Source organism: Crocodylus siamensis, chromosome 13, assembly GCF_052110815.1.
Source record: "Crocodylus siamensis isolate JL-2025a chromosome 13, ASM5211081v1, whole genome shotgun sequence".
NCBI classification, from domain to species: Eukaryota; Metazoa; Chordata; order Crocodylia; family Crocodylidae; genus Crocodylus; species Crocodylus siamensis.
In genome coordinates this window covers 15,511,602-15,537,961 of record NC_143407.1, presented here as the reverse complement: position 1 = coordinate 15,537,961, position 26,360 = coordinate 15,511,602, and the positions used below count along the sequence as shown (strand labels likewise).

At 48.1% G+C, this 26,360-nt stretch overlaps 1 protein-coding gene across 2 annotated transcripts; it reads right to left on the bottom strand.

Annotated features, from left to right (window-relative positions):
• Nucleotides 1-1,197: 1,197 nt before the first annotated feature.
• Nucleotides 1,198-23,516, bottom strand: ADIPOR1 (adiponectin receptor 1). Of its 2 annotated transcripts, none has more exons than XM_090025684.1 (8): nt 23,433-23,516; nt 19,583-19,812; nt 18,349-18,465; nt 17,037-17,208; nt 13,617-13,803; nt 11,843-12,030; nt 4,165-4,358; nt 1,198-2,046 (listed from the first exon to the last, which is right to left on the bottom strand). In XM_090025684.1, exons 2-8 carry the CDS (start codon nt 19,721-19,723, stop codon nt 1,918-1,920), a joined length of 1,128 nt encoding a protein of 375 aa, XP_089881810.1. In that variant the 5' UTR covers nt 19,724-19,812; nt 23,433-23,516; the 3' UTR covers nt 1,198-1,917. The 2 variants fall into 2 exon arrangements, with proteins under 2 accessions (XP_089881810.1, XP_089881811.1); XM_090025685.1 differs by having other exon boundaries at nt 23,334-23,472.
• Between the last annotated feature and the right edge of the window lie 2,844 nt (nt 23,517-26,360).

Sequence of the window (26,360 nt, the reverse complement as noted above, 5' to 3'; positions counted from 1 at the left end):
TGTGAAGTGTGTACAAGTAATTCACGTTCCCTCTCTTATAGATTAACACAACAGCAAATAATTTATGTGCAAATTGATTTAAGGCGCCTCACAGTTCTAAATGCATAACTTCAAGTCATCTGCCAAACGACACCTAGCTCAACCTTCCTTTTGAAATTACTTATACATTTTATACATCAAAGCAAAGGGTCTACTACAGGATACAAGAACTATGATGTTAACATTGTGCCACCATGAAAAACGATCAACTCACCCACTTTTCTTTCCCTTCCCTAAATCTCTTCTTGATCCATAGCATCACTCAGCTTTCCACCCAACTTAGTCTACATAGAGGTGTGAAATAAGTTGGGACAAATCAAGTAGAGATGTGACATCAGTACTACCTCTTCAGAAGTACATACACTCTGAGACTTTAGGATTGTTCCATTATGCCTAAGCAGTCTGAAGACTTTACTTCCTCTTTGGTCCATATTCCATGCATCCTATGTAACTTTAAGGTCTTTGAAGCAGGCTATTTTCTAGCATCTGCCTTAAGTTCCTGTATTCTTCCCACCACTTATTACAGGGTGGTCACTTCTTTAGTAATTCAGTTACTGTTACTTTCTGACCAATATCCTGGAGCCAAGAACTGCCCCCCTTTTGTGTACACCTGCACTCTTGGCCCCAAGAACCAATTAAGAGGCCTGGAGGAACTTCTAGTCTAAACCTGAATCTAGATAAGTGCAGATAAGAATTGGTGAAGCCTCCAATTTTGGCCATTACCAAAGTTTTCTGTGCTCATTGTCCTGCTTCTGTACAAGAGCTACAGACCTCTGTTGGGCTTGCAGACATTGTTGAAGTCTGGGCCATCCCTGGAAGAAGCTATCCTTTCACTCCTTCTAGAAGACAGTGCAGAGCAGGGCTTCTTGGTACCCAAAGGCCCCACTCTGATTCTCAAACAGAGTGTTAGGTGTACAGATCCCATAAGATAAACCCAGAGATTTAAAACAGGAATTTATAGCATCAAAATTATTAGCACTATTGATCTGGTATACTCAGCAACAAAGCAATGACTCTATTCTTTTTCCATAGTCAAACACTGAGTGAATGTTAAGAGCTAGCAATTTTCAAGAGATGCCTTGAGTCTAAAAAGGTTAAGAACCATTGGATTAGTATAATCTTCACCAGGAACCTGACAAAACGAGACAGAGGCTCCTAGCAAGACAATAACTATTGACCTTTTTATTTCAATGGGCTACAGCAGCTCTACATTCCCCTAAAATACTGTCCTTCCTTTACTACCACAGATGGCCCTGGAGCCAGGTACACTGAAGTGGCAGCAAGTCTCTTTTAAAGCTTAGTATTAAATATTAAATATTCTCTCATTTAAGTTTACATTGCTTTATCAAGAAAAAGACAATTAAAACTTAAGTTACATGAATCTGTGTACACCATTGCCAGGCATTAGCATTATGGGCTTCCAGACAATCGCCAAGGCAGCTCTGCTGCTATGGATATGCGGAATATCCAGAACTTGAACTGATAACACATGACTTTAGTCTCTCCAGAAGTGGTCTAAAAATGAGGCTACTTTGCTAAGATAGGGAGCAGGTTATCTGCACCCTTTGCTTCCAGAAATAAAAATTCCTGAAAAGGTAAGAAAAATCCTAATGTGGTTAAAACACTGTCTGGAGAAGATGGTTTCTCTTTTTCCTCCAGAAGGGATGACTAATGGTCAAGCTTGTTTCTTCCCACTGGACACCACTGGCAATCCCAACAAATCACTCGGAGGGTATGCAAAGACTTGGTCATTACAGATGTTGCTAATGAATTTTTCTTTTTAAAAAACTCCAAACGGTTTAGAGTCTTCCTTTGATTTTAGCAAAGACGTAGTTTAAAAAGCACTTAGGAAGCTTGTACTAAAATCATTAGACGCTCTCACAGGAGAGAGTCGTCTGTACATCCCCCTTCAAGTCCGTAGCGAAATTCTTGCAAGTTTGAGACCCCATAGAAGTGGACAAAGGCAGCAGCCACCACGAGCACATGGAAGATCTGATGCGACTGGAACTGAAGGGAAAGCAAAAAAAGGTTAGACCAACAAGAAGGCAAAGAACCAACCACATGAGAGAGGCTGTCTTTTGGAGTGAACTGTCCTGATGACCCATGTATTGTAGCACCAGAGACAAAGGTTATGGGTCATGGTTTCATTTGAGGCCTCCTTGCAATAGACCCTTTGATCTCTAAGCAGGGTGATGTGGGATACTTACCTATAGCCTCCAAGGAAGAAATCTGTGAAAGAAATCTGAATAAAACTCTCCACTCTTATTAATACCGTTTCCCCTCAGACCTTTTGGGATTTTAGGATTGTTTAGGATTTTTATGTGGACGTTGTTGTTTACTGCTTGTTTGGTGCAGTTTCATTTAGTGTTTAATTATTCCACTTGTTATTAACAATTACAGTGTTTTAAGTGTTTAGTGTGCACTCAATAAACTAGTTGTTTGTCTAAGGTCAATTCTCTTAGTTATTTATTTAATACATGCGATGATTAGATACACTTCAGGCAAAGAACCACCCCACCGTTCAGAGGGTTAGCTGATAGAGCTGCTGTTTGCATGGGCTCAAATAATTAGAGATTAAACTGACAATCAACCCCCAACAGCTCAAACCATTACTGACAGGGTAATTTGTGCACAAGGGAAATGGCCCTCCTCAAATGGATTCTCCTATAATCTCTAATATTGGGCTACTTCACTCTCTTACTAGAGATAACACTGGGATACTGAAAAATTTCTCCACCACCACAAGCAGAACTAGACAATGAAATTTTAACTGAGGGAAGTATCAGCTGCCTTCTAGGTGGGACTGGGTGTGACAGTTCAGTCCATCCCCCAAACAAGCAGCTGGGGTCAACAGGAAGGAAGCCACCAGATTTTAGTTTCCATCCATACACAAGCCATGGCCAAGATCTAAACAAATTACAATTACCATACTGACAGAGGAGCCCAAATGGCTTAAGGCTGCAGGGCCACTGGATAGGAAAGAGGAACAGGCCTGACAAAGGGCATTTATACCCAAAAGCTTGCAAAGAAAATTTTTTCCAAACTATTTGAGTTGGTCTAATAAAAGATATCAGATTTACCCAAAGAATCTGCCTATGCCCTTAGACCAACACAGCTACAACCTATACCCAGGTAACCCCCAGGGCATTTACGGCCCCCCAGATGAAACCAAAAGGGACATTACTACTGCACATGAACTCCCCATGGCAACTGGGGCAAAGGAAAGAAAGACTCCAGCTTCAAAGTGAATAAAGCAAAGGGACTAATGGGAAGTGGGACTGGAAAATTTCGCATTCATAATGGCATTGGTTGTTGACCCCTGGACCATACAAATCCCCAAAACCAAATGCTGCAGGGTGACTGAAGTAGGTAGGCAGCCCTGCAAGTTGGCCCTGGACTTGAGTGACAGTTGGATTAATCTGTTTTCTCTCCCCTCACCTCCTCCTCTGCTGTTTACCTCTACCCACTGCCCAGCAAGAACACACCCTTGAACAATCCCATCCTTCACCATGCGCTCCAAAGGAGTTGGTGTCACAGAACGTGGAGTTTCTTGTCCGAATAGAGCTCCAAGGCAGGACTTTATGGTCTAGTCTCACCTCTCCTGACTATCGCTCTACTGGCTTGATACAATGAGGGTCTTTTCAGGGCATTAAAGGTTTTCTTGGTACAATGTTGGATAGAGGAAAAACTTTCTAGCAGGCCAGCTGGAACAGCCTGCTCCTTGGTAGTGACTGCTGCCCAGCTGTTTGTTGTACCTTTGGCTGACAGCAAGTTATCTTCCAGTACATGCCAACACCACTTCCCACAGACAGAAGGCACCCTGCAGTCTAAGAGGGCCATAGCTCCCACAATGACATAGCCACAACCTCTTTCTGTGACTGAACAAAAGCACCAAGCAGCTCCAACCCTTATTTACCTACCTTGTCTACTTCCCAGCCAGATCCTAGGATTCAGAGACTAACTCTCCTCCCACCAAGCCCGTGGCTGAAATTTCCAGTGCTCTCCTTTGACTGACTCATCTCATTGTTTATGCATCTCTCATGTTCCCTTTACCTGTCTCACTCTGCTCACAAGCTAGTCTGCCTCTTGGGCCCTTCCACATATTCTGGTGAAATCTGTACTTACCCAGATGTCAAATTTGCCAGGAAAGAAGCGCTCTGGAATGCGGGCAGCATACAGCCCTGCTCCAGTGATGTACATCACGGCCATGAGGAAGAACCAGCCCATCTGGCCCACGGTGGTTGCTTTTACAAACCCTTCTGCTATGGTGAAGTGCATGGTAGGCACAACGCCACTGAGCCCCAGCCCCAAAAACACTCCTGGGGAGACAAGAGACACATGGAAAATACTCAGTCTTTGGTCAAAATAGAGCCAGAGGGAACATGGCCCCAAGTCTGCCACACTACTCCCAGGACCATCAAATACAAGGTTCCTGCACCCAAGCTCAGTGTGGGGAGAGCTGCTAGAAGTAGCCATCTCTGCCCTGTCACCATACCTTAAAGCTGTTCTAGGAAAGGCCCCCTTCTGGGTGAGCCAATATATCAGAGCCAGTGCACCAGCATAAGGACCTGGGTAGATCATGTAGATCTTACTGCCCACCCCTTCCTTCCCAGTACAGACTATAAAAGATGAAATTTCAGTGTGGGCACCTGTCTACCAAGAACCTGGACTAAGCTTGGACTTCTCGTAAATCTGCCAATAGTCAAATGGGAACTACTTTGGAAAATATTGAAATATGATATGAAATCAAAAAACATTACTTTCGGTGTTCTAGTCCCACCTCTGTCCAATCCACAATTCACTGAGCCACCCATTGAATATTCTTCTGCATGGAAAATACTCTGCTGCTAGAGCTGACAGAATGCACCTCACACCTAAATGCAGGCAGCAGACTTCATCCATTCACAGTTCTGAGAAATAGCTTTTTTCCAGATGAAGACTTCCATTCCCAAGACCAAATGGGGACTTCTTTTAAGATTTCAGCCTAGTCCTGTCAGCTAATTTTAAATTATGCAAAGAGAAAACCTCCCATACGTCTCATTCAGGACTGCAGGCAGTTCACAGGCCAGTTTGTGGGTAGTAGCATAGCCTATTACCATACAATGGTGGGGACATGTTGTACCCTGTGGCTTCCCACCTCAGCCCCAACTGGTGCTCCCTTCCCTGGCACCACTGAGGCCTCCACCCAGACAGAGCCCCTGGAACCAGGCTTGGGGGCTGCCTGGCACAGCTGCCAGCAACTGGTAATGGGAGCAAGGTTACCCCCACTGTGGGGTATGCTCCTTAGTGAGGTTCCTGGAGTCCCAGGTGACTGAGCTCCAGGCCCAGGTAGGCAGACTCTGTGCCATCAGGGCCCATGAGCAGGAGATTGATAACTACTAGTCAGGCTCTTCTTGTGAAGAATAAAGAAGAGAAGAAGATAGAGGAGAAGGTGGCCAACAAGAAGGCTGGCTGAAAAGACCCACCTGGAGCTACCTGGAAGATGGCAGGTCTCAGGCTCCAGAACATGCAGGGCTAGGGCTGCCCCTCCCCTGGCACTGCACAACAGGTATGCTCCCCTCACCACACATAAGGAGGCTCCAATGGAGACACTGGAGGAGGAGGCAGGTAGTCAGAGAACTGTCACCCCCAAGAGGAGACGCAGGGTGGTGGTGGGGGACTCCCTCCTGCGGGGCACTGCAGGACCCATCTGCCATCTGGACCCCATGGGCCTGAGAGGTCTGCTGCCTCCCTGGGGCCCACATCCAGGATGTTGTGGAGAGAATCCCTAGGCTTGTCTGGCCCTTCGACCACTTCCCATGCTCCTTGTCCACATGGGCACAAATGACATGGCTAGGAGTAATCCGCACTAGGTCATGAGCGACTACCGGGCTCAAGAGGTCAGGGGCGCAGGTAGTCTTTTCCCCTGTGCTCCTGGTTGCGGGCCATGGACCTAAGAGGAAAGGATGTGTCGAAGTGAGCTGACTCCAGCGGTGGTGCTACCAAGAGGGCTTTGGTTTCTTTGACCACACTGCAAAGGACTGCTGGGAAGGGATGGCATCCACCTCTTTCAGAGGGGTAGGTCCCTATTCTCAGCCAGAATGGCTGATCTTCTAGATAAGGCTTTAAACTAAGATCACCAGGGGACGGGGAAACACTGACTGGAGCATGCCCAGGGACTGGCACACAAGAAAGCTCTGAAGCTGGGGACACTAGGAAAGCCACTCTTGCAAGAGCTGAGGGAATGGTTCTCCCTCAGCGTGACAGGAAATCAAGGGTCTCAGTTGTAGGACTCAGATGCCTGTACACTAATGCCAGGAGCATGGGGAACAAACAGGAGGAGCTAGCCCTCCTACTCTCCAGTGGGCATTATAATCTAGTAAGGATTATGGAGACCTGGTGGGACTCCTCAAATGACTGGAGCATAGCCATAGAGGGCTACACCCTGCACAGAGGAGACAGAGTAGGGAAGAAAGTGGAGGTGTAGCTCTATGTGAAGGAGCAATACACTACCTTGGAGGCCAACATCAGCTCCTAAGAAGAGCGACCCAAAACCATCTGGTTTGAACTTCAGAGGGAAGGGAAGGGCACGGTGAGACTGACCTAACTGTAGGTGCATACTACAGACCACTAAACCAGGGGGAGAAGCTTTATCTGGAGTTCTCTCAAGAACTGGCAGAGGCCACACGTGCACGGGACACGGTCGTCATGGGCAACTTCAATTACCCAGACATCTCTTGGGAGCACCACTCAGCTAAGTCAGATTGTTGTGCTTGGGGGAGGTCCCTGAAGACTGGAAGTGGGCCAGTGTTGTGCCAGTCTTCAAGAAGGGGAGGAGAGAGGACCTAGGCAACTAGCTTATTAGCCTAACTTCCATCCCAAGGAAAATCCTGGAAAAATTAATCAAGGAGTCTGTGTGTGATACACTTGCAGAAAGTAGGATTCTGAACGATAGCCAGCATGACTTTGTTGTGGGCAGGTCTTGGATTACCAATCTCATCTCCTTCTACGACAAGTAACTTGCCACCTGGATAAGAGAGAGGAGGTCGACACTGTATACCTAAGACTTCCAAAAGGACTTTGATCCTATTCTCACGGGAAAATTGGAGGATTGTGGGCTTAACTGCTTGACAGTTAGGTGGGTAAGAAGCTGGTTGCAGGGTAGGACCCAGAGAGTTCTCCTGAATGGATCTGTATTGTCCTGGTGAGAAGTGGCCAGCGGTGTCCCTCAGGGGTCTGTGCTCAGTCCAGTACTTTTCAACATCTTTATCAATGATTTGGATGTGGGCGTGAAGAACTATCTGGCCAAGTTCGTGGGCGATGCCAAGTTAAGGGGAAGCGTGGTCATGCTTGAAAATAGGCTACAGATATAGGCAGGTCTAGACAGGCTAGCAAGTTGGGCAGATCGGAACCAAATGAAATTCAACACTCAGAAGTGTAAAGTGCTCCATCTGGGGAAGAACAATCCCAAACATACTTCCAGGATCAGTGGTGCCAAACTGACTAACACTATGACTGAAAGGGACCGAGGAGTAATAATAGACTATAGTATGAACATGAGCCATCAGTTTGATGCTGTAGCCAGCAGGGCAAACAATACTCTGGCGATGCATCTCAAGCAAAACCAAGGAAGTGGTTCTTCCACTTTACTCAGCATTGGTGAGACCGCAGCTGGAGTACTGCATCCAGTTCTGAGTGCTGCACTTTAACAAGGATGTGGAAAAGCTTGAGACAGCCCAGAGAAGAGCCACCCGTATGATCAGAGACTTGCAAGCCAAGCCATATGAGGAAAGGTTGAGGGACTTGGGTCTCTTCAGCCTAAAAAAGAGAAGGCTGAGAGGGAACTTGGTACCATCTTACTGCTATATCAGGGAAATGCATCAAGGGCTCAGCAAACAACTGTTCACCAGGGCACCCTTGGAGAAAACCAGGAGTAATAGCTACAAACCTCTGGAAGACCGTTCCAGGCTTAACACTAAGAAAAGCTTCTTCATAGTTAGGACTGTGGAATAAACTCCTTTCAGAGATGGTGCAATCACCTACCCTGGAAATCTTCAAGAGGAAACTGGACGGTCACCTCACTGGGATCACCTGACCCCAGTTGTCTTTCCTACCTAGTGCAGAGGGGGCTGGACCCAATGATCTTGCAAGGTCCTTTCCAGCCCCTTACAATCTATGAATCTATGAACACTTTGTAGTGGGGACCTTAAGAACAACAGCTCAAATGATTTGACAGGTAAGTTGTGCCTAGAGAGGTTCAGCAGAATTAACTTTGGTTCAGTGGAATGAACTCAATTTTTGACCTGTGCAGATTAAGCTAATCATTACCAACCAGGCAGCTTGCCCTTAAAATTGCCAACTGCTGCTGGGGTGTAGAACCTGGACGAAGAGAAGTCAATACAATGAGTATAAATGAGCAACAGACAAGTAGTGAAAGAACTCAAGCTCTCACAGAAATGGGATCTGGGGGCCAGGGATGAGCTATTCCATTTCATGATAGTTCTGAAGCATTCTCAATCTTGTCATTCTGTCTATCCTCTGTAACACTGCATTGCGCAGCTCAGGAGTAAAGGGGCACCAATATATCGGTTGCATATTGGGTTAGCAGCAACAAAAGAAAAATCAACATTATCGTCCGTCAGCTTTTTTTGGCCTGTGTAGCCAATAATGTCACCGATAAATGTTGTGTGCATGCATGCAGCCAGAATTGCAACCAGCCAGCCTGGAGAGCAGCACCCAGCCTGTAAGTCAGGTGGGGAGGCAAACTGAGGCCCTCACAGTGAGGCAGGAGTGGGGCAGGGGCAGGCGCTGCCCAGCCAGGGTGGTAAACACAACCCCAAGGCAGGACAAAACCATGGGCAGCTCATGGAAGGGGGGACGGGGGGGAGAGGAGGGCAGCTCCCCTCCACTGCGTGCACCCCCAAGGGAGGCATGTGCCCCCTGGATTTGTGCACAGGGCAAGGGTGGGCTACTTGCTGTGGGCTCAGGGCCAGGGGCTGCACCAGCCTCTTCCCAGCAGTACTGGGAAGCGTGGCTATGAGAGAGGCTAGGACGAATTCTGGGGTGGCTATAGCCCTCCAAATGCCCCCCTGCTCAGGGCGCTCCACTCTGCTGCCTTTTTCTTGGGAGGCCTGGAGTGGCTGTGCATGGGAGAGGCAGCAGAGTGCCCCAAGCAAGGGTGATGATAGGGGGAGGCTAAAATTCACTTCAACCCCACTGTAGCCACCCCTTCCAGCACTGCTATTGCCCACCCCACACAGCTGAGCCTGCGCCACCCCTGCCCACCATAGCCCAGCCCCACCAAGAAGAGGTCAGTGCACCCCATGACCCTGAGCCCACAGATAGTCTGTCCTTGCCCCACACACAAATCCGGGGGGGAGGGAAGGGTGCATGCCCCCCCATGTCTCCCCTAGGGGTTCACACAGCAACGGGGAGCCACCCATGACTCTGTTCTGCTCCCCACCCTAGGATGACATTCACTACCCTGACTGGGCAGCACCTACCCCTGCCCCACTCCCTCCCTCACTGTGTGACCTCAATCTGTCCCACCCCCCACCCCACGTCCCTCATACACTTATCAGCTGGACTCAGCTCTCCACATTGCCAGGCTGCGTTTCTGTAAATCAGCTATTGGATCAGAATCGGCCGATATGGCTGGTTAATAATCGGCTATTGGTACTGGCCAAGAAAATCTTTATCAGTGCGCCCCTACTCAGGAGCATCTCTCTCCAGATTTCAAACAGAACAGCAGTGACAGAATTTGTATTTCATGGGCATCAGGCCACAGATACACAATCCCCTCCTCTAATCCAGCCTCAAGGGGTTGCATATTATACTGTGTTTTAATGGACAATGGAAAAGGACAGAGTCACAGCAAGAGAGTGAAAGAACCCTGCCCAGTCCTGTTATTGGTTTCCAACATAACAACTGCATGGAAGCAGGCTGCACGAATGCCAGTCTGATAAGCATGTTGGGTCAGGAGCACCACACTGGGACACTGCAACCTGCGCAACAAAAGCAGTTCAACTGAGATGTAGTGGGTACAAATGACTGCAGCCAGCAGCTCTAAGCCCTGCAGTAGCCTCACAGACAAAGCAAGACAGCAGCTGACTAAGTATAAATGTACTCAAACATGGGCATGGCATGGGTACACATGCCAAAGTGAGCTGCTCCTCTGTAACTGAGCTCCAGTTTTTGGCTGCCAAACCACTGCACAGAGAAAGGAGTTCCCTGTTATAGCAGCCTCTATGGCTTTCCAACTAGCACTTACAGGTCTGCTATTTTAAAATCAGGCTACCTACTTTTTCCACAGTGGTGGAAACCAAGGCAGCAGCCTCCTGGACTTGGGCCTAGCAGGCAGCCTGTGTTTGACATCAGAGGGATTCAAAACCCATAGCATAAGAGGAGAAAAAGCTTCAGTGCCTTTCACTCCCCATCCCCTCCCCAGCCTGTACCTCACACCTCTCCACTTAGTCTGCTTTCCAGCTCCCAGGGACCACTGCTGGTCCTGCAACATTACTGCCAGCTACAGCTTGGGTTCTGGCAGGTCTGCACCTATGCAGCAATCACCACACCCATGGCTGCTTTCAATGCCAGGGCTCACCTCGTGCTTCTCAAAGGAGACAGTGTTGTACAGATTTCCACCATGCACCCACTATAAAGTATGCTTCAGGCACAGAGAGTCTGAACTCAGGCAGTGGGAAAGCAGAGGTGGCTTCAGGCTAGTTGCATTCCCAGTCCAACATGGCTCAGCACCTTCCTCTGTTTCTCAGTTCATCCCAGTTCTCATTAACAGGTCTAATAGGAGCAGTGTTCTCCAGCCAAAGGCAGGAAACAAGTCCCCTGCAGGACATAGCTGGCAAGGGCTGCCCTGGGGGCAGCAGGGGCATATGCTCTTCACCTCTCTGGTGTTCCTTCCTCCTATGGGTTGAGAGTTTTGTCCTTGGTGGAACAAGGGGTCGGTTCTGGAAAAGTATCACCACTACACACAGCAACCTGAGCCGACGAGCTCCTGCTACCCAGAGGCAATAGTTGACTAAGTGCAGAAGCCTCATGTGGGGAAGGAGGAGGGTTGAGGAAAAGGCACTGCAGGTTCTGTGATGGGAAAAGTTGTCTTTGACTTCAAATGGAAGCAGGGATGGGCTCAGTGATTGCAGCTGGTCTGAGAATGTAGAATTCCTGACTTATTAGGGAAAGAGGATGGTGATGGAACAAAGTCAGCGAGTTCAGAGAGATTCTAGTATCAGTGGTTATAGCAACCCTTCCTCACCTAGAATACCACTAGCAGCCAGATGGCAGGCTTCTTCCAGCATGCCAGTTCCCAGCAGCACTTGCACATGCTGTGTGAAAGGTCTGTCTACCTAGATTTTACGTATTAACAATAATTTTCTCTGCCCAATGCTGTACTGCAATGCAATATGCACAGCTGGAGGCTAGATGCATTGGAAGATATAGAAGTCTGCACTCCCAGAGAGCCAGTGGAGTCCACTGGTGTACAGAAACTTGCCTTTATGCATATATACATTATATCTTGTCTGTGGCTCCCACAAGCACCCTATGCTGCATTTAACCAGGCAAGGTCCCCATCTTCCAAATGGTGGATAAGACCCAGAGAGTGCACAGCAAAGCAAGGAAGCAAACCCCAATCCTACTCAAATGCCTTAGCTACAAATACTTCTTTCAGGCAGAAGATGGAGAGTTTGTGGAGCTACCATCTGTTGCAGAGATGTAGAGACATAAGCCCCATGTCCCTCCAGGTCACTAAAAAGCCAGGATCCCCATATGTGAGCCCTGTGGCACACAGCAGAACGAAGGGCTTTCCTACCTGCTCTTGTCTGCCTGTGTTTGGGCGTTGCAAACCGGTCCCACTGGGCAACAATGATTGCAGAAATGCCAAGGACGCAGACAATAGAGAGGTAGATGAGTCGAGGCTGCGGTGAGCAGTAGAATGAATAATATAACCATGGGACAAAACTACCCATGATCAGCAGCGCTATTCCGGAATAATCCAATCTAGAAAGCAGCCACAGAGAGAAAAAGCCGCAGGTCAGTTTGGAGATGTGTCCCACTCCTGCATCTTCACCCTCCCCATGCTCATGTCTTCCACCCCCATGTCATAGCAACTTCAAGTGACTTTCCATGGGCAGAGAGATTTCACTGTTTCATACATATATGTAATACAGCTGGTTAAGAGCTGTTCAGATTGTCTGTATGAGTGCAGCTGGGAGGAACTGGGGCAATACACTGGACAGGATTATGTTCACACGCTCAGGAAGCATCTGGTGAGAAGCCTGTGACAGTAGGTCTGGGAATCCAAGTTTGAAGCTTGTATGGATACAAGTTAAATTCAAATTGTTTGCGAAGGATGAAAAGTGATTTCCTGGACTTCACAAATGTTGAGGTAGGTATGAACTGAGCAAGTAGAGCAGGGTGTTACAAGTATTAGGCCTCGTCTGCCTGAGAAGTTATTGGAACTTCCATTCCAAAGTGTTTTAAACCAGTGGTTATCAACATATTTTTACCAGGACCCATTTGTAAACATCAGTGGCCAGTTCTGACCCAGTACTCTTCACTCCTGATCCACTGTCCCCTGCCCCCAGTGTGTGGAGCAGGGCATATGTGGGACATAGAGGGCTCCTCACAGGCTTAAACTCTGCCAGCCTGCAAGGGAAAAGCCACACTTTCCCATGTTTTTCTTCTTTAAAGGAGAATCCATTTTTAAAGTTTGTTCACAACCCTTTTATATATTCTTGCGACCCACTTTTGGGTCATGACCTATGGGTTGCGAAATGCTGCTTTAAACCTACATAACCAGAAATCACGTTACCATTAAAAAATAAGCCTATTTCTGGGGTGAGTAGCACCAGCAGTTTGGGAGCCCATACCCAAGTACAGCAGAGCCCACTATATAGAAGCAGGCCCGGGGAGCCATAGCATGCATACAAAGCAGACTGGACAGGATATGACACCAAACAGCACTCAGGCCGGTTAAAGCCCTTGTTCTGTTCGCTATGTGAACAAGGCCTTAAACCGAAAGCCTTGCTAACAGTGCAGTTCTGGTGATAGCTTGTCTCTTGGCGGTGCTCAAAATATTGCTAATAAAGCTGACAGAGAACCAAGGTTCCCAGTTTACCAGATTTTTTTTTTTTCATTTGGTTTGGATTGAAACCAATTTTATTTTCAAAACATCCAACAAACTGGAAGCTCCCTGGTATTGGGGCTGCTCAGGAACAGAAATTCTTGTGAGCTTCCCTGTGAACATTGAAATTCACTCAGAAGTTGCTGGGGGATCTCAGGGTCCCCAGGCTCAAGCCTATCTGCCAACCACATCTAACCCCAAGCCAGGCATTCTTCACCTCTCTGCACCCCCCCTCCAGGACCAAACACACAGGATCCCAGTTAAAGATCCCCTAGAGCCCTGCACTGAATTCAATTCTGCTGAAACCTAAACATTTTGGCTATCACAGTTTAGGTTCAGTTAACTTGTCATTTTCAACCAAACTTAGCTAGGCTAAGTTATGAAAGAAAGGGTGCCACACAAGGTAAAAGCATCTGCTACCGAACACAATTTTGCAGCAGTTTTACTTCAATCAACTCACTTTGAAAACGTCCGGGAAACCTTTTCCGAATGACAGTAGACAGTGTGGAAAAGCCAGGAGAAGCTGAGGCATAGCACTGCTCCAAGGAAGAACATTCCAAACACCACTTTCTCCTGCAGAGGGGCCATGAAGTACATGTTGGGCCTCAGCATGGTCAGAATCCCCAGGAAGAGGAACAACACAAAACCTGTAGTCAACACACCAAATGGTCAATCAGCAGCTGGGAGGCGGAAAGCAAGCCAATGGGGACCACTTACATCATCTACCCACAGGAGCACATTAAACGTCATATCTGGAAAGTAAGAATAAGCTGCAGAAGTGAGTGGTTGTTCTAAACTGACCTGGGTAGGGGGGATTAGGGGCAGCAGGAGTCAGCAACTCTAAACAAAAGAACACAGCACCAGAGAACTGCTCAGAGCAGCAAGTCATTGCAGCCAGGGAGAGCACTACTGGGCCCTGCACCCATTTCTGTAAACAGGGAAGCTCGCTGTCTGCCAAGGGAATGAAAATAGCAGCATCTGACTCTCCTAAATCTTCCTAAGAGAAGAGCAATAGGGCAAGGGGGCAGTAGGGGAGCTGCTGAACTATCAACTAGCATTTTAGAGCAGATGTTCCTTGGCCATTCTGCTCTTTGGATGGGGGAAATGGGGTCAGGTAAAGTCTAAGCTGTCTGCCCCAGAGCAGGGGTGTCAAAGATAAGGCTACAAGCTACATCTGGCCTGCACAGCCACATCATCTGGCTCATAGTGCTGGCCCTAAATCTCAGCTGACCCACACACCACACAGCGCATTCTGGATCAGCCCTATGCATAAGGCCCAGGAAAAGTACCGCATGTGGCACCTGATTTGGAACCTGTGATGCACACGGAAGCCACCTAGAGCCAGTCCAGGAGTCCCCCTGCATGCCGGATCCAGAGCTGGCAGCATCCACTCTAGAACCGCACTGCATGCAGAACCTGCTCTGGCTGATCCAGGATGTGAGCTTCATGCAGCATGGGTCCTAGAGTGGGCACCATGTGTGGTACAGTCCCAGACCAGCCAGAATGGACACTGGATCCAGCATATAAGGGTGCGGGTGCTCATGCCAAGCAGGCATGACACATGGCTCATCCTGGCACAACCAGAGGGGGCACTGTGGGCGGTGCAGTCCTGGAGCAGGCAGCACCAGCACTGGATCCAGCATGTGGGCCACAGATTGGTCCTGTGCCACTCATCTGGCCCATGGGGCCAGATTAGTTTGACATCCCTGTCCTAGAGACTTTAGCAACACTATCAGCTTGTGGAACTCCAGATTACATGTCCTAGAAGAGCAGCTGCCACTTGACAATTAGGCTGGTCATTTAGACCATCACCACTCAGTCCCTGGCAACAATGGACTCTGGCTTTTCCAAGGCACGGCCCCCCTGGAGGCCTTGAAGAATGGCCTGTAGCATGGAGACCTTCCTGAATGGCTCCCAGGAACTGACCGTCTGAGAAGATGCCAGGCTGCCCCAGATCTTGGATCTGGGTGGCCAGTGGGAAACATGGTTGTTTTGAGACATTTCATTATACCTAGGGAGTGTGCTTCCCTCCCTTGAAAAGAAACTGCTAATTTGACCTTCATTAAACAGCCTGGGTACACTGATCAGCACTTGGCTGGATAGCAGGTGCAAGACCTGGCCTCTGCCCAAATTCCCTTAAGGCCCCTGGTTTCCACAGTCTTTCAGGAAAAGTAGGCACTTTACTGGTTCTGCACGCTCCTAACTCCAAATACCAGCTAGGGCAAAAGGGCTGAGAAGAGGCAAGGAATGCAGTGTGGATAGGAACAGTGAAGTAGGAGACTGACACCCAGTCCTCAGCCTCAGGTTAAGACTGAAGTGAGCAACAGCTTGCCTGGCAGGTGAGGTGGCAGTAACAATTATCAGACTACGCTCTTTGAGGGCAAGGTCCCCTCTTCCAGTCTGCCCAGCACTAAACACTGGAGAAGAAATCCTGCCACCTGACCAGGACTCTGGCTGTTCCAGACTTCTGGTCAAGCAGCTTGTGTCCACCAGAGTGCTATAGGGGAGCATGGACAAAAATCTCAGCTCCCCCCAAGGGTAAGAGCCCTCTGGTCCTTATCACATTATTAATAGCTAATTCTCATGACAGACAGGTCACTCACCCACAGGTAACAAACCTGGCTGCAGTGATAGCAACTTAATCCCTAGAGGTGAACCAAGCTATTTCTTCCAGTATCGCCACAGAAGCTAAACCTGTTTGCTCTGGATGAAGGAGAAGCTGCCTCCACACTCAAAAGATTAGGCCATGAAACTCTGACCTGTCAAAGTTCATTCCAAACACAGCCTTTGTGTGAGGCAAAAGTTCTGGGAATCTCATAATCAGGCCAAGACCATGCAACTGTGAGAGTGGTGGGAGGCTCTTAGATAAGTAAAGGACCTAGTAACTCAGTACCTCCCTTATTTTCAGTGCTTGGGTGAGGATAAAGAGAAAATTCTCCTTTGTTTTCAATGGGACCTGAAACTGCAGTCACCTTCACGGAGATCAGTTAATCCTAGGTGTTCTGCTTGGCAGGCTTACCACAGACTTTGAATATGGAAGTGTGGAAGTGTCTTCACATGAACTAATGGGAATCCACCAAAATCAGTTCCCCTTGCAGGCAGAAGTGTTACTGCCTTGTCAGCTCTGCCCCAGGGGTGCATATGCAGTGACCAAGTCCAGTGAGCAATCTGACACAACAGACCCAGGAGCATTTATGCATGTGCTTGGGAGGGGAGGGATGGAGGTGCTTTAATTAGAGGGGGGCACTTTAATTAGTGCCAAGAGCAGCTCTAATTAAAGTGCTCAGAGCATCACATATATCAGTGTCCCCATGCTAAAAAATGGCAGCAGTGACGCTTTAAATAAAGCTCATATAAGCTTCAGTTAAAGCACTCCCGCTGCCATTTTTCAGCATGGGAACACTGATGCATATGATGCTGGAGTCTGCTGGAGTGTGGTAATTATCACGCTCCAGCAGACTCAATTAACTGAGTCTGCCCTGACACGTTGTGAGCTGGAGCAGCCTTGCTGCATGTGTAGGTGCCACAGGAGTCCAAGATTAAAACAGTGGTTACAGCTCCCTGAGGAACAGGAAACAACCCTAACCCAAGCATACACATGCACTCCTCAGGCTGAGGCAGTGACCATAACAAGATTTCATAGGCTCCCTCTAGTCTCTCATTAGGTAGGACTCTGCCAGAGCTGTTTTTGTTCTTTTCAAGGATAAAAAGAGGGAGGAGGTTACCATAGTTGAATACAGGTGAAAACAGACAGAGCCAGAAGGCGTTGTATGCCCTCAGGGGAGGACCCTCGCTTTTTGACATGGTCCAGGGCAGAGTGGTATAAGTGGTACCACAAAAATATCCATCATCCCTAGAACTAGTGCTCGCCTTTAGTCACCTAGTAAGTGCGTCCAGATGTTGCCCGTCTCTGTGTGTATTCGAAAGATGCTCTTGAAGCAGGCTCTGAAGGACGGCATGGGGGGTCTGTGTCCATGCAGGAGGTAATCATTATCCTTCAGCCAGTCTGGGAGCACATCATAGGGAATCACCCTCCAGCGCCCTTCCCACACCTGCAATATACCAACCCACACAGGTAGTTATCCAACTGGCAACCTCGGCATGGCGTGGCTGCCCCTCCCTCCTGTAGGCTTAGGACCACATTCATGGCACTCATCATCGTGGCTTCTTGGCATCTGAAGTTATAAATTATAGCCAAAACCAGCAAATCCCTTCTCTATGAAGGTAGTGCTGGAACAGCCCTTCTAACTCTCCTCTGGGGATATGGGATTAGCAACAAGTTTAACTGCTGCAAAATTACTTTTCAAAAAACCCAAAGCTGAGCAAGGTCAGTGGAGTAGAGAGCAATCCCTACATATCAGTTCTGTGAGATTAGAGGCAATCTGTACTCTCAGAATTTGGGCCTTTTACACCATAAGAAGCTATGCTACTAGCTAGGGCATGACCTACACAGGAACTGCTATGAAGAGCATTCTGACATATCAGCAGAAAGAGAACGCAAGTTGGAAGTTATATTGGGAGATCACTATGGCCCTATTTCTAGGCAACAGGGCTTTTATAGTGCTCATAGTCACTGCACTAGCTCTTCACAGCTGGAGAGCAGGGCTTCAAAATCCCATTGACACTGAACTCCTGGTTAATCCCAAAAAAGCATGCGAGCAGAGCAGTTATGTAGAAAGCCAGCACCCTTGTACCCCAGGGTCTATAATTAACAGAGGCTGGCTGAGGTAGCCTAGGGACAAGGCATCACACAGCACCTGACCCTTCCAGGCACAGCCAAGCCATCCCAGTTGTACACCCACAGATGGGTGTATAACAGATGGGTCCATTTGCATTCTCCGAACTGTATGTGGAGTTAATGCTGGATCTAGGGCATTGGCAGAAACTGGAAAAAAACTGCAATCCATAGTTGCCATGATTCACTTACCACATTACTCACTGTTGACAGCTCTTGGTTCAGGCCACCTGCCTGTGCTAGAGTGGCAGTCCAAGCAGTTGATTTTACAGCCACCCAGATCCATGGCGTTCTACTAACAGGGAAGATTAGCCACATTGCAGCCCCAGGCCCAGAACCAGCATAATGCCTCAGACTTAGTGGGTGCACAGAACAGTGGCCCAGAGCCCATGACAGTGGGCCCTCTCCACCGTCCTCCCAAAGTGGAGCCTTTAGAGTTGCTATGAGACAACTATACCTTATATACAAACTCCTCCATCTTTTCCATGGCATGATGAGCCTGTAGAGGCAGAGTTAGTACACGAACTTCCTCTTCTTCTTCTTCTTGGGTCACCGTGCATGGTGGGTCATCAGCCTAAAGGGACAGATGGCATCACAGTGTCACTGAAACCACAGCACAGACAGGAAGGACTGATAAGGCACAAAGAACTCTGAAGACTGCAGAAGTACTCCAACTATGAGATGTTAGGACTTTCAGACTATACAGAGGCAGCATACCTTCTAAGAGACCTTGGGCAAACTGTTACCATCCCAGGCAGTCTAAACCCAGATTTATTCTTAAAGCAAGGATTACAGTGAAGGATATTCCTTCTTACAGCCTGAAACAGCCACTCAAGTTTCAAAGGAGGTAAGGCCAGGGAATAGGATTGTCTCCACTGCCTCCCAGCCAGAGCAGAAGTGCTAAAGAATGGAAGCAGCACATTTTCAATCCTCCTCTACCACAGAGAGACTGTTGTGAGCAATCTGCCTTTACAGGCTCCGATTGTTGTTCCCTTCCTTCCCATTATGAACAGGATTTTACAGAGGATCCCTAGCCTCAAGGACCACAAAGCAGTGAATGAACAAACTTGCTTGTTACAGATTGTTAAGGGCACTCAATTCACTTGCAGGCAGAACTGTCAGCAGGCACACATGATGTATCCCGGCTGACACTATCATGCAAACAGGAGACTGGCAGCCCATAGGCAGCAATCTGCTAGGAACTCTTTGCTCACAGCAGGTTGAAGTCTATACAACAAAATAAGAGTTTCAGGCTAGGCACTCTGAAATCACTTTGATCGCCACAAAGTAGGTGCAAATCACCACCATTTGGATTTCTAAGCATTTAACATCTACTTTGCAGTGGTATAATGTGTTCAGAGCCTTAGACAACACAGTGTATTGTAGGGAACCCAAACCACACACCCTTCCAAACTCCAGCCTCCAAGCTGCTAATGAGATAATAGGCTAATTTCTGGGTTAATCCACAAGGACAGTGTTGAGAGACTAAGAAACCTGGAATGTATCCAGTTGTAACTCTGATGAGTGCAGGGGCACATTTCATTAAGATGCTCTGCTCATCTTCAGCAACAGTGGTCAGTTGTGAAGCAAGTTATAGGAAGAAATAGTTGTAGAATGGGTTTGGTGTGCAGACTTCTCACTGCTGCCCAGACACCAGGGGCCTGGGTACACATTGGTGGACTGTGGCTTACATTGGCTGAACTGGAAGGTCCCTGGTCCCCTTTCTCTTCCAGCAGTGGTCCCAGCTCAGCCAGCTCCAGATGACCTCTTTCACGGTTACTGTTGGAGAGTCCATTTCCTTGGTTGGTTGCTGATGCTTTCCGGGATGACATCTGGTCAACAAACAAATCCTGATGAACTTCAACTTGCGTAAAGGCTGAGACTTTGCAGCAGGTCACCTCTGCTTCCTTGGAAATTCAAACTAGGAACAAAAGCAATACAAGTAACTTTGCACACCTGTCCTTTTCCAAGTCCCACAGTGCAGTGCAGTCCCTCCCACCATGCAGTGCAGTCCCTCCCACCCTGCATTATCATGTGGCAGCCTGAGGTTTGTGAAGTACAGGATCCAGAGAGCCTGAACAGAATTCAAGGAGTGCAATATGCAATTTGAACCCCCAACTCAGAATCTTCTTCTCACTGGCCTTAAACTTCTCTGTTGCTTTGCTAACAGAAAGCTCCTAAAGAATTTGACCTCCCAGAGGAAGCAAGTCCAAGACAACAGCCAAAAACCTGTGGCCTACAGGGCCACTAGATCTCAAAAGGAGAAAGTCTCAGCAGAAGGATCTCAAAGGGGAAAAGCTTTTCAGTCACTGTAATATTAAAAGGAGTACATGAGCAAGGAAGAATTCACAAAGTTTGGGTATACCCACAGAAAACCTGCATTCATAAACACAATGATGAGCATGTTACCTACACACTGAAGCTTTTACTGGGAATCTAAGGGCCATCTTGGAGCAGAAAAGTGAGAACCCATGCTCTGAAGGGGGGAGACAGGGACTACTTCCTAAGTACGCAAGGAAAACCTGCAGGCAGAAATGTTAAGCAAGGGCAACGCAGACCACACAGTTTAAACAGAAAGTCTCATCATTATGCACTAAGACCACTGCAAGGTTAGGGCAGCAAATCCCATAAACCAGCAATTACAACAGCAAATGCAAGCAAGGGCCCTGGCTCTGCCCTCAGAAGCCTTGGTGACTTCCAGCAAGTCACTCATGGAATAGATAAACAAGTTAGTGACTTACAAGGGAGTGGGACTTATTATACATCAGCTGCTTCATGGTAACCATCTGAGTGCACGTTCTTACTCTGAAGCAAGTGAAAATTAAATAGCATTATCTTAATCTCCCATTTCGTTGAGGGCTAGTTACTGTGATTTAGTTCCTATTTATCACAGAGAAAGCACATGCACATGGGCAGGTAGGCAGCTGATGCATGGTTAAGTCCCTACCTCTTTTTAACTCACTGTAATTTATTTTTTGTCCACCCTTAATCCCTCAGAGAACATATTTCCTCAAGTACTCAGACTGCAAGGTGAGAGGGCTGGCACCACTACAGTGTCTGTGCAGCTGAGAAAAAGCTTGGCTACAGAAATGCTGAGCAAAACTGGATAGTCCGGACACTTTGCCCTTACCCGAGTTACAAGTAGGCACAGAGTCACATGACACAATTAGCATGGTTTGGCATAACCAGCCCTTTCTGCTCAGCTGAGGCTTCCAAGCAGGGTGCTCAGGACCTAGTACAGGTTTCCTTCGCTTTATGCAGGTTCTGTATGTGCAAATTCACTCTTATGCAATGACCCTTTTTACACCAAAAAATTTGTTAGATGAAAGGTAAATTCACTCGTATGCGATCAGTGTGGTGGAAGCCCACAGTCAGCTGCTTTGCGCGGTGTACTGTGGGAATGACACGCACCAAAATATACTCTCCTGTGTGGATCTGTAGTCTTCACTCGTTGTCTGCAACACGTATTTCTGTAGTTGCCATCCCTGTTATGGTAGCATTCACCCTCTGCTTGTGTGTACTGTCTGCTGTAGGTGAGTATCAAAATTGCCTTGTAAAAGTGGTAAAAATGGTCTGGGGCTCAGTACAGTTGAGGTCTTGGAACATATCCCTATTTGTTACATTGTAAAGTGCGGCCCCTTTATGCAAATTTGAGTTATGCACAGTTTTCCAGGAACGCATGTACAGCATAAAGGGAGGGAAACCTGTACCACCAGTTGAGGCTTGTTATCTACCACAGGATGCACTCAAAGAAACTTTGAGTTCAGGTTATGCTTTATGGATATTCAACCCTCATTCGTACAAGCCATCTTCACAGATCTATGCGTACCTCATATTGCTTCCCTACCCCCATGGGGAAGAAATATTTACCCTCTCCTGCAAAGCCTTAGTTTATTCTTTGTCACCTTTTTGCAGAGGCATAACAGGGCAGCAGTGCATGGAGGCTGTCAGTGCCACATCCACAGCTGTTATTCTTCTAGCACTTGGGGATGCTGCCCCAGTCACCCCACCTTAGTTAAGTTTACGGTCTTCCAGGAACCTATAAGCTGCTGGTGGCAGCATGGCACTACCTCCACACCGCCGTAAGAGCTATAATTATCTTAGAGCTGGTTCTTGCATCAAGCAAAGTCCCTAAAAGCAGATATTTAAAAAACCCCAGAACACCCTGGAGAGCAGGCCTGATTCATTACTGGTGTTTGTGGGCATTACTGAAAATCAGACAGATCATGCCAGTGGTGATTCTGATCCTACATTTGCTTTTACCCTTTGTGCAGTACTCTGCAGACTAAGAACAGTTGACAAGTGACAGTGTGAAGTCCTGCAAACCCCAGTTAATGTAACCTTGCCCCATAACAACACTCCCATGGCCTGCAGAAGGTAGACGTCCTTTTTTTTAAAGCCTAAAATACTGAAATGGATCAAAATCCCAAAAGAAGAGAAAGATCAAACCAGTGACAGGAGCCTCCAAGTGCTACAGTACACAGTGTAAAATGACTGGCTTGCACATTAATTTTACTCATTCCACCATGGGCAAATCATTCATTTACATGGGTGAAAAAGACATTATTTTTCCCCATCAGGGCACAAGCTTGACAAGTTTTTATCAGCTCAAGCACAAAACACTTTCCTTGATAGTTTTGCAATGTAATTGTTGGACAGAGTGAACAGAAGGACTATTTTACAGCCCTTTTCTATAAAGCAGGCAGAAATCATATGAAATGTCAAACTGTAAATCATCGGCTGCAAAGATCCTATGCCAGGCAGCCATCAGCAGATCACAGGAAACCTCTGCTGTAACCTCAACCAGTCCACAGCTCTGAGGGTGGGACAAGCCGCTTCCTGAAAGGCTTGTGGTGGGGGCTGCAGCTCCTGGTCCAACTGCAGTCACACAAGTAAGAAGCAGGGGCAGACACCGTGTTTAAAGAATGGAAGAGCGGGGGCCGCAGAACCTGCCCCCAGCCAGGCCCAGGAAGCTCAACTCTCCTGCTGTGCAACGCACTCAGAAGTGCCCCTCTCATTTTCCTATTTAAACAGCTGCAATAATTCAATTAGAGCAAGTGGAGACTACAGCAGATTAGGGAAAAACAACAGCTAAATTTACAGCTCTTATGCCCCAAAGCCTGCGAGTGACCTCCTCTTCCCCTGTGCCGGGCTGTGCTGCCTCAGCTCTCACGACCGCAGGCAGGCGGCCAGCCCAGGCCGAGGCAGCCCCAAAGGCTCAGCCGGGGCGCGGGCCCTCGCCAAGCCGTGATGCTGGTGGCGGGGCATGAGGCGGCATCGCGCCGTGCCCAAAGACGCGGGGCGGCGGGCGGGACCCGAGTAGGGCCGGGCACGACGCCAGCTCACGGGAAGGCTGGACGTGAAGCGCCGGGGAGCGGCGGAGCTGTGCGGGCTCCAGGCGGGGCGGGGGGGGCTGCGGGCGCCGCGCACCTCGCTCCCTACCTCAGTAACCGGGAACCAGGGCGGCGAGAGAGTGCAGGCTCCGGCGCAGGGACCGCCCCCGCACCCACCGTACAAGGGGACCGACCGCCCCGCACTCACCGGCCGCTACATCCCGAGCAGCGGCAGCTGCAACAGCGGCGGCTCCAACCAGCGGCACCGGAAACGACACGACTTCCGCCCCGTGCCACGTGACTCGGGGCAGCGGCACTTCCGGTGGAGGAGGGGAACGGGGGGTGAGGCCTTCCGAGGTTGCGGACCGTCCTGCTTGGGCCTCCTGGCCGCTATTGGATAACAGTGTCACGTGGCATGTCCCCGAGCTCCGATTCGTCTGCCTCTGCACTCTGCTGCCCCCTCGCGGTTTGTGTCCGCGTCGCGCCGCGGTTGGGGTTGGAGACACCGCTTCTGGGAGGCCTAGGTCTCCTCCTGGGGCAGCGTCGCGCCGCCCGCTGTCACCGGCCAGTCCAAGCAGCCGCAACCGCCCGCGAACGCCTACGAGATGAGACAGGGCTCGGGAGGCCTGGCAAGGACAGGGGGATGCCGCCGAGCGCACAGGACGGCTGAGCCGCTCGCTTGCAAGCCAGCCGTGAAGCCGGCTTCAGCATCACGGGACCGACCCGTCTGTCACACGTTTTGTGGCATTTTTTTATTATTTTTTGGTTTGAGCTTCCTCTGCCTCCCCCTCTCCCTCCTCCCGTGCGGACAGGGCGGCTGCCATCTGCACGACAGGCACCTGGGCTGTGCGGTTGCCATTAGTGTGAAGGGCCTGTGTGCATGACAGCATTAGTCAAAATGGTGAGCAACCTTATATAGCCCAGGTTAGGCCGGGGTGCAAAAAAGGACACTTTGAAAACAAGCAACAGTAACTATATGCAAAGATCTTGTGAAAGAGTTTGGGGTGCACACCTGGAGAGTTTAAAAAATGTTACCTAAAGAGGGCAGGGAATGAAGGAAGATTGTTGTTCAGCCACCACAAGAAGTTTGTGAATAATTGTGAGCTAGCAGCGATGCGGACTTAGGGTAGCACTTCTGAGGTGGTTTGTACACATCCGTTCACCTTATCTTCCAGGACATAAGCCACTGTTACCGGAAATGGCAGGGATACTAACTAAGGAACTGGGACTGTTGGGTTAGTAACATTTCAGTGGCTTTCTCGAGTGATTCAAGAAATATAATACTGGGTTAAAACTTGCCGGAGAAGCTACCAGTGTTGCCTACAATGTAGTAGATGAGCCTGTTTGAAAGACTACTTGTGATCACAGATGGCTACAGCCTCTGATGATAGACTCAGTAGGGGTGAAACTAGGTTGTTCTTCAAGCCCCTTTCTGAAAAAATGTTCTGTTCCATAGTTGAAAAGTGTTTCGGTGATTAGCAAGTCTAAGATTGCTTGACGGTTGCTCTCTACCAATGTGACTGGCAGTGAAAATGTGCACTGCTCATCACAGGAAGATTTCAAAATCGCTGTTATCTCGTGGACGTGAAAAGGCTTCTTGTGCCTTACTCAGCTAACAGTTACACCTGGATGACGGCTGAAATGTCCAGAAACCAGGTTATAACATTCAATAACAGAATGAAAGAAAAGGAAAGTTCTTTAGCTTGTAGATAGTTGTTCAGATCACATGAAAATAAAAAGCCTAGCTGAAACCAAGCTGGTTTTTCTTCTGATGAACACAATCATGTGACCAGAGTTTTATCTGAATGCATTCAAATAATTTTGAAAGACAATTGTGCTTTGCATCCTGCCTGCTATCAAACAGATGTCCAGAGGAATTGATATGAAAATCTTCATTCAATTTATGCATGCAGGCTATAATGCTTCATTCCTGCCACCATTGCTAATTGCTTCCTTGAGGCACATTTCAGTTTGCAACACATCAGATATCAAGTGATCCAGACAGAAACAATGGCTGCGGTGCTTTCACCTGAGAGATTATGGCCTTCATAATGTATTCCCCGAGTGCAGAGAGCTGCTTCCTGGGGCCCAGAATGGCACGTGTTGACATCACTCTTGCAACCGGGGACTCTATCAAACCATTGGTGACTCCAGTGTAACTGGTTCTAGTTTTGATCTCTCTGTATTCTGCTCTTTACTGCTGCGTGATACCATGTTTTTTCAGCCCAGCCCTTTGGACTTCTTATTATTTGAAGGTTGGCAATAGAGGATGAATGGCTTCTATCGCATATTTCCTGGGTGCTTCTCAGTTGAGCAACTCTGATTATGTCCCCATACATGAGGAGCAGGCATATGTGTACAGCTGGAAACAGCTCATTTATGATGTCCCCATACATGAGGAGCAGGCATATGTGTACAGACAGAAGCAGCTCATTTTTAAAGGAAAACAAACAATAGACAAAGTCTCTGGGAGGAGGGCCAGAATGTGCAGTATTACTTTTTGAGGGACAGCAATCCACAGTGACTGGAACACTTGCATGGCAGGTTTTAGTTTCAGCCCCACCCTAATTTGTCTCCTGATTGGCAAGGAAGTCCTTTTTGTCTCATCACCATATGAACCAAACCCATTGGTTATGAGAGCAGGCTAATCTGCATTCAGCTTTTTTTTTTCATGCAAGATTTTTACTGGAAGCAAGTCTCAAAACTAGAAGGAACCTCTTGTGTCACTGAGTCTAGTATAATACCATCCGTGTACCCAGCACTGTGCAGCAAAAGGACAGCTCTAAAATATGTGAGCATGGATGTAATCTAACATTCCAGAAGATTTCTTAGGCTTCTGGCTGGGTTGCCTCAGGAAAACTAACCACTAACATAATATCTCGGAGGTATCTTGAAGTATAATGGGACTAATCAGTTTTCTTTGCTAGTTGAATCTCTGGCATAACCCATGAGGGTAGCTAAATCAGAGTATCTGTGTGGTTTGTAGTCCTCACTGTTGTAAACTTAATGGCAAACCTTCAGTTGGCTTAAGGACCTGCCTGTCTTGCTGCCATTTGCTATCAGGGAGCAGTTGTGCTTGCTCTGATATTTTGACCAGATCTTGTCCCCCAGTGCCAAAGGCCCATTTAGCACCTTT

Excerpts from the sequence above, each read along its gene's own strand:
- ADIPOR1 (XM_090025684.1), bottom strand. The coding sequence starts at position 19,723 with ATGTCATCCCGGAAAGCATCAGCAACCAACCAAGGAAATGGACTCTCC. Across the intron at positions 4,359-11,842 it reads ACACAGGCAGACAAGAGCAG|GAGTGTTTTTGGGGCTGGGG; the intron begins GTAGGAAAGCCC and ends TTGTCTCCCCAG. Across the intron at positions 2,047-4,164 it reads CTGGCAAATTTGACATCTGG|TTCCAGTCGCATCAGATCTT; the intron begins GTAAGTACAGAT and ends CTTTCCCTTCAG.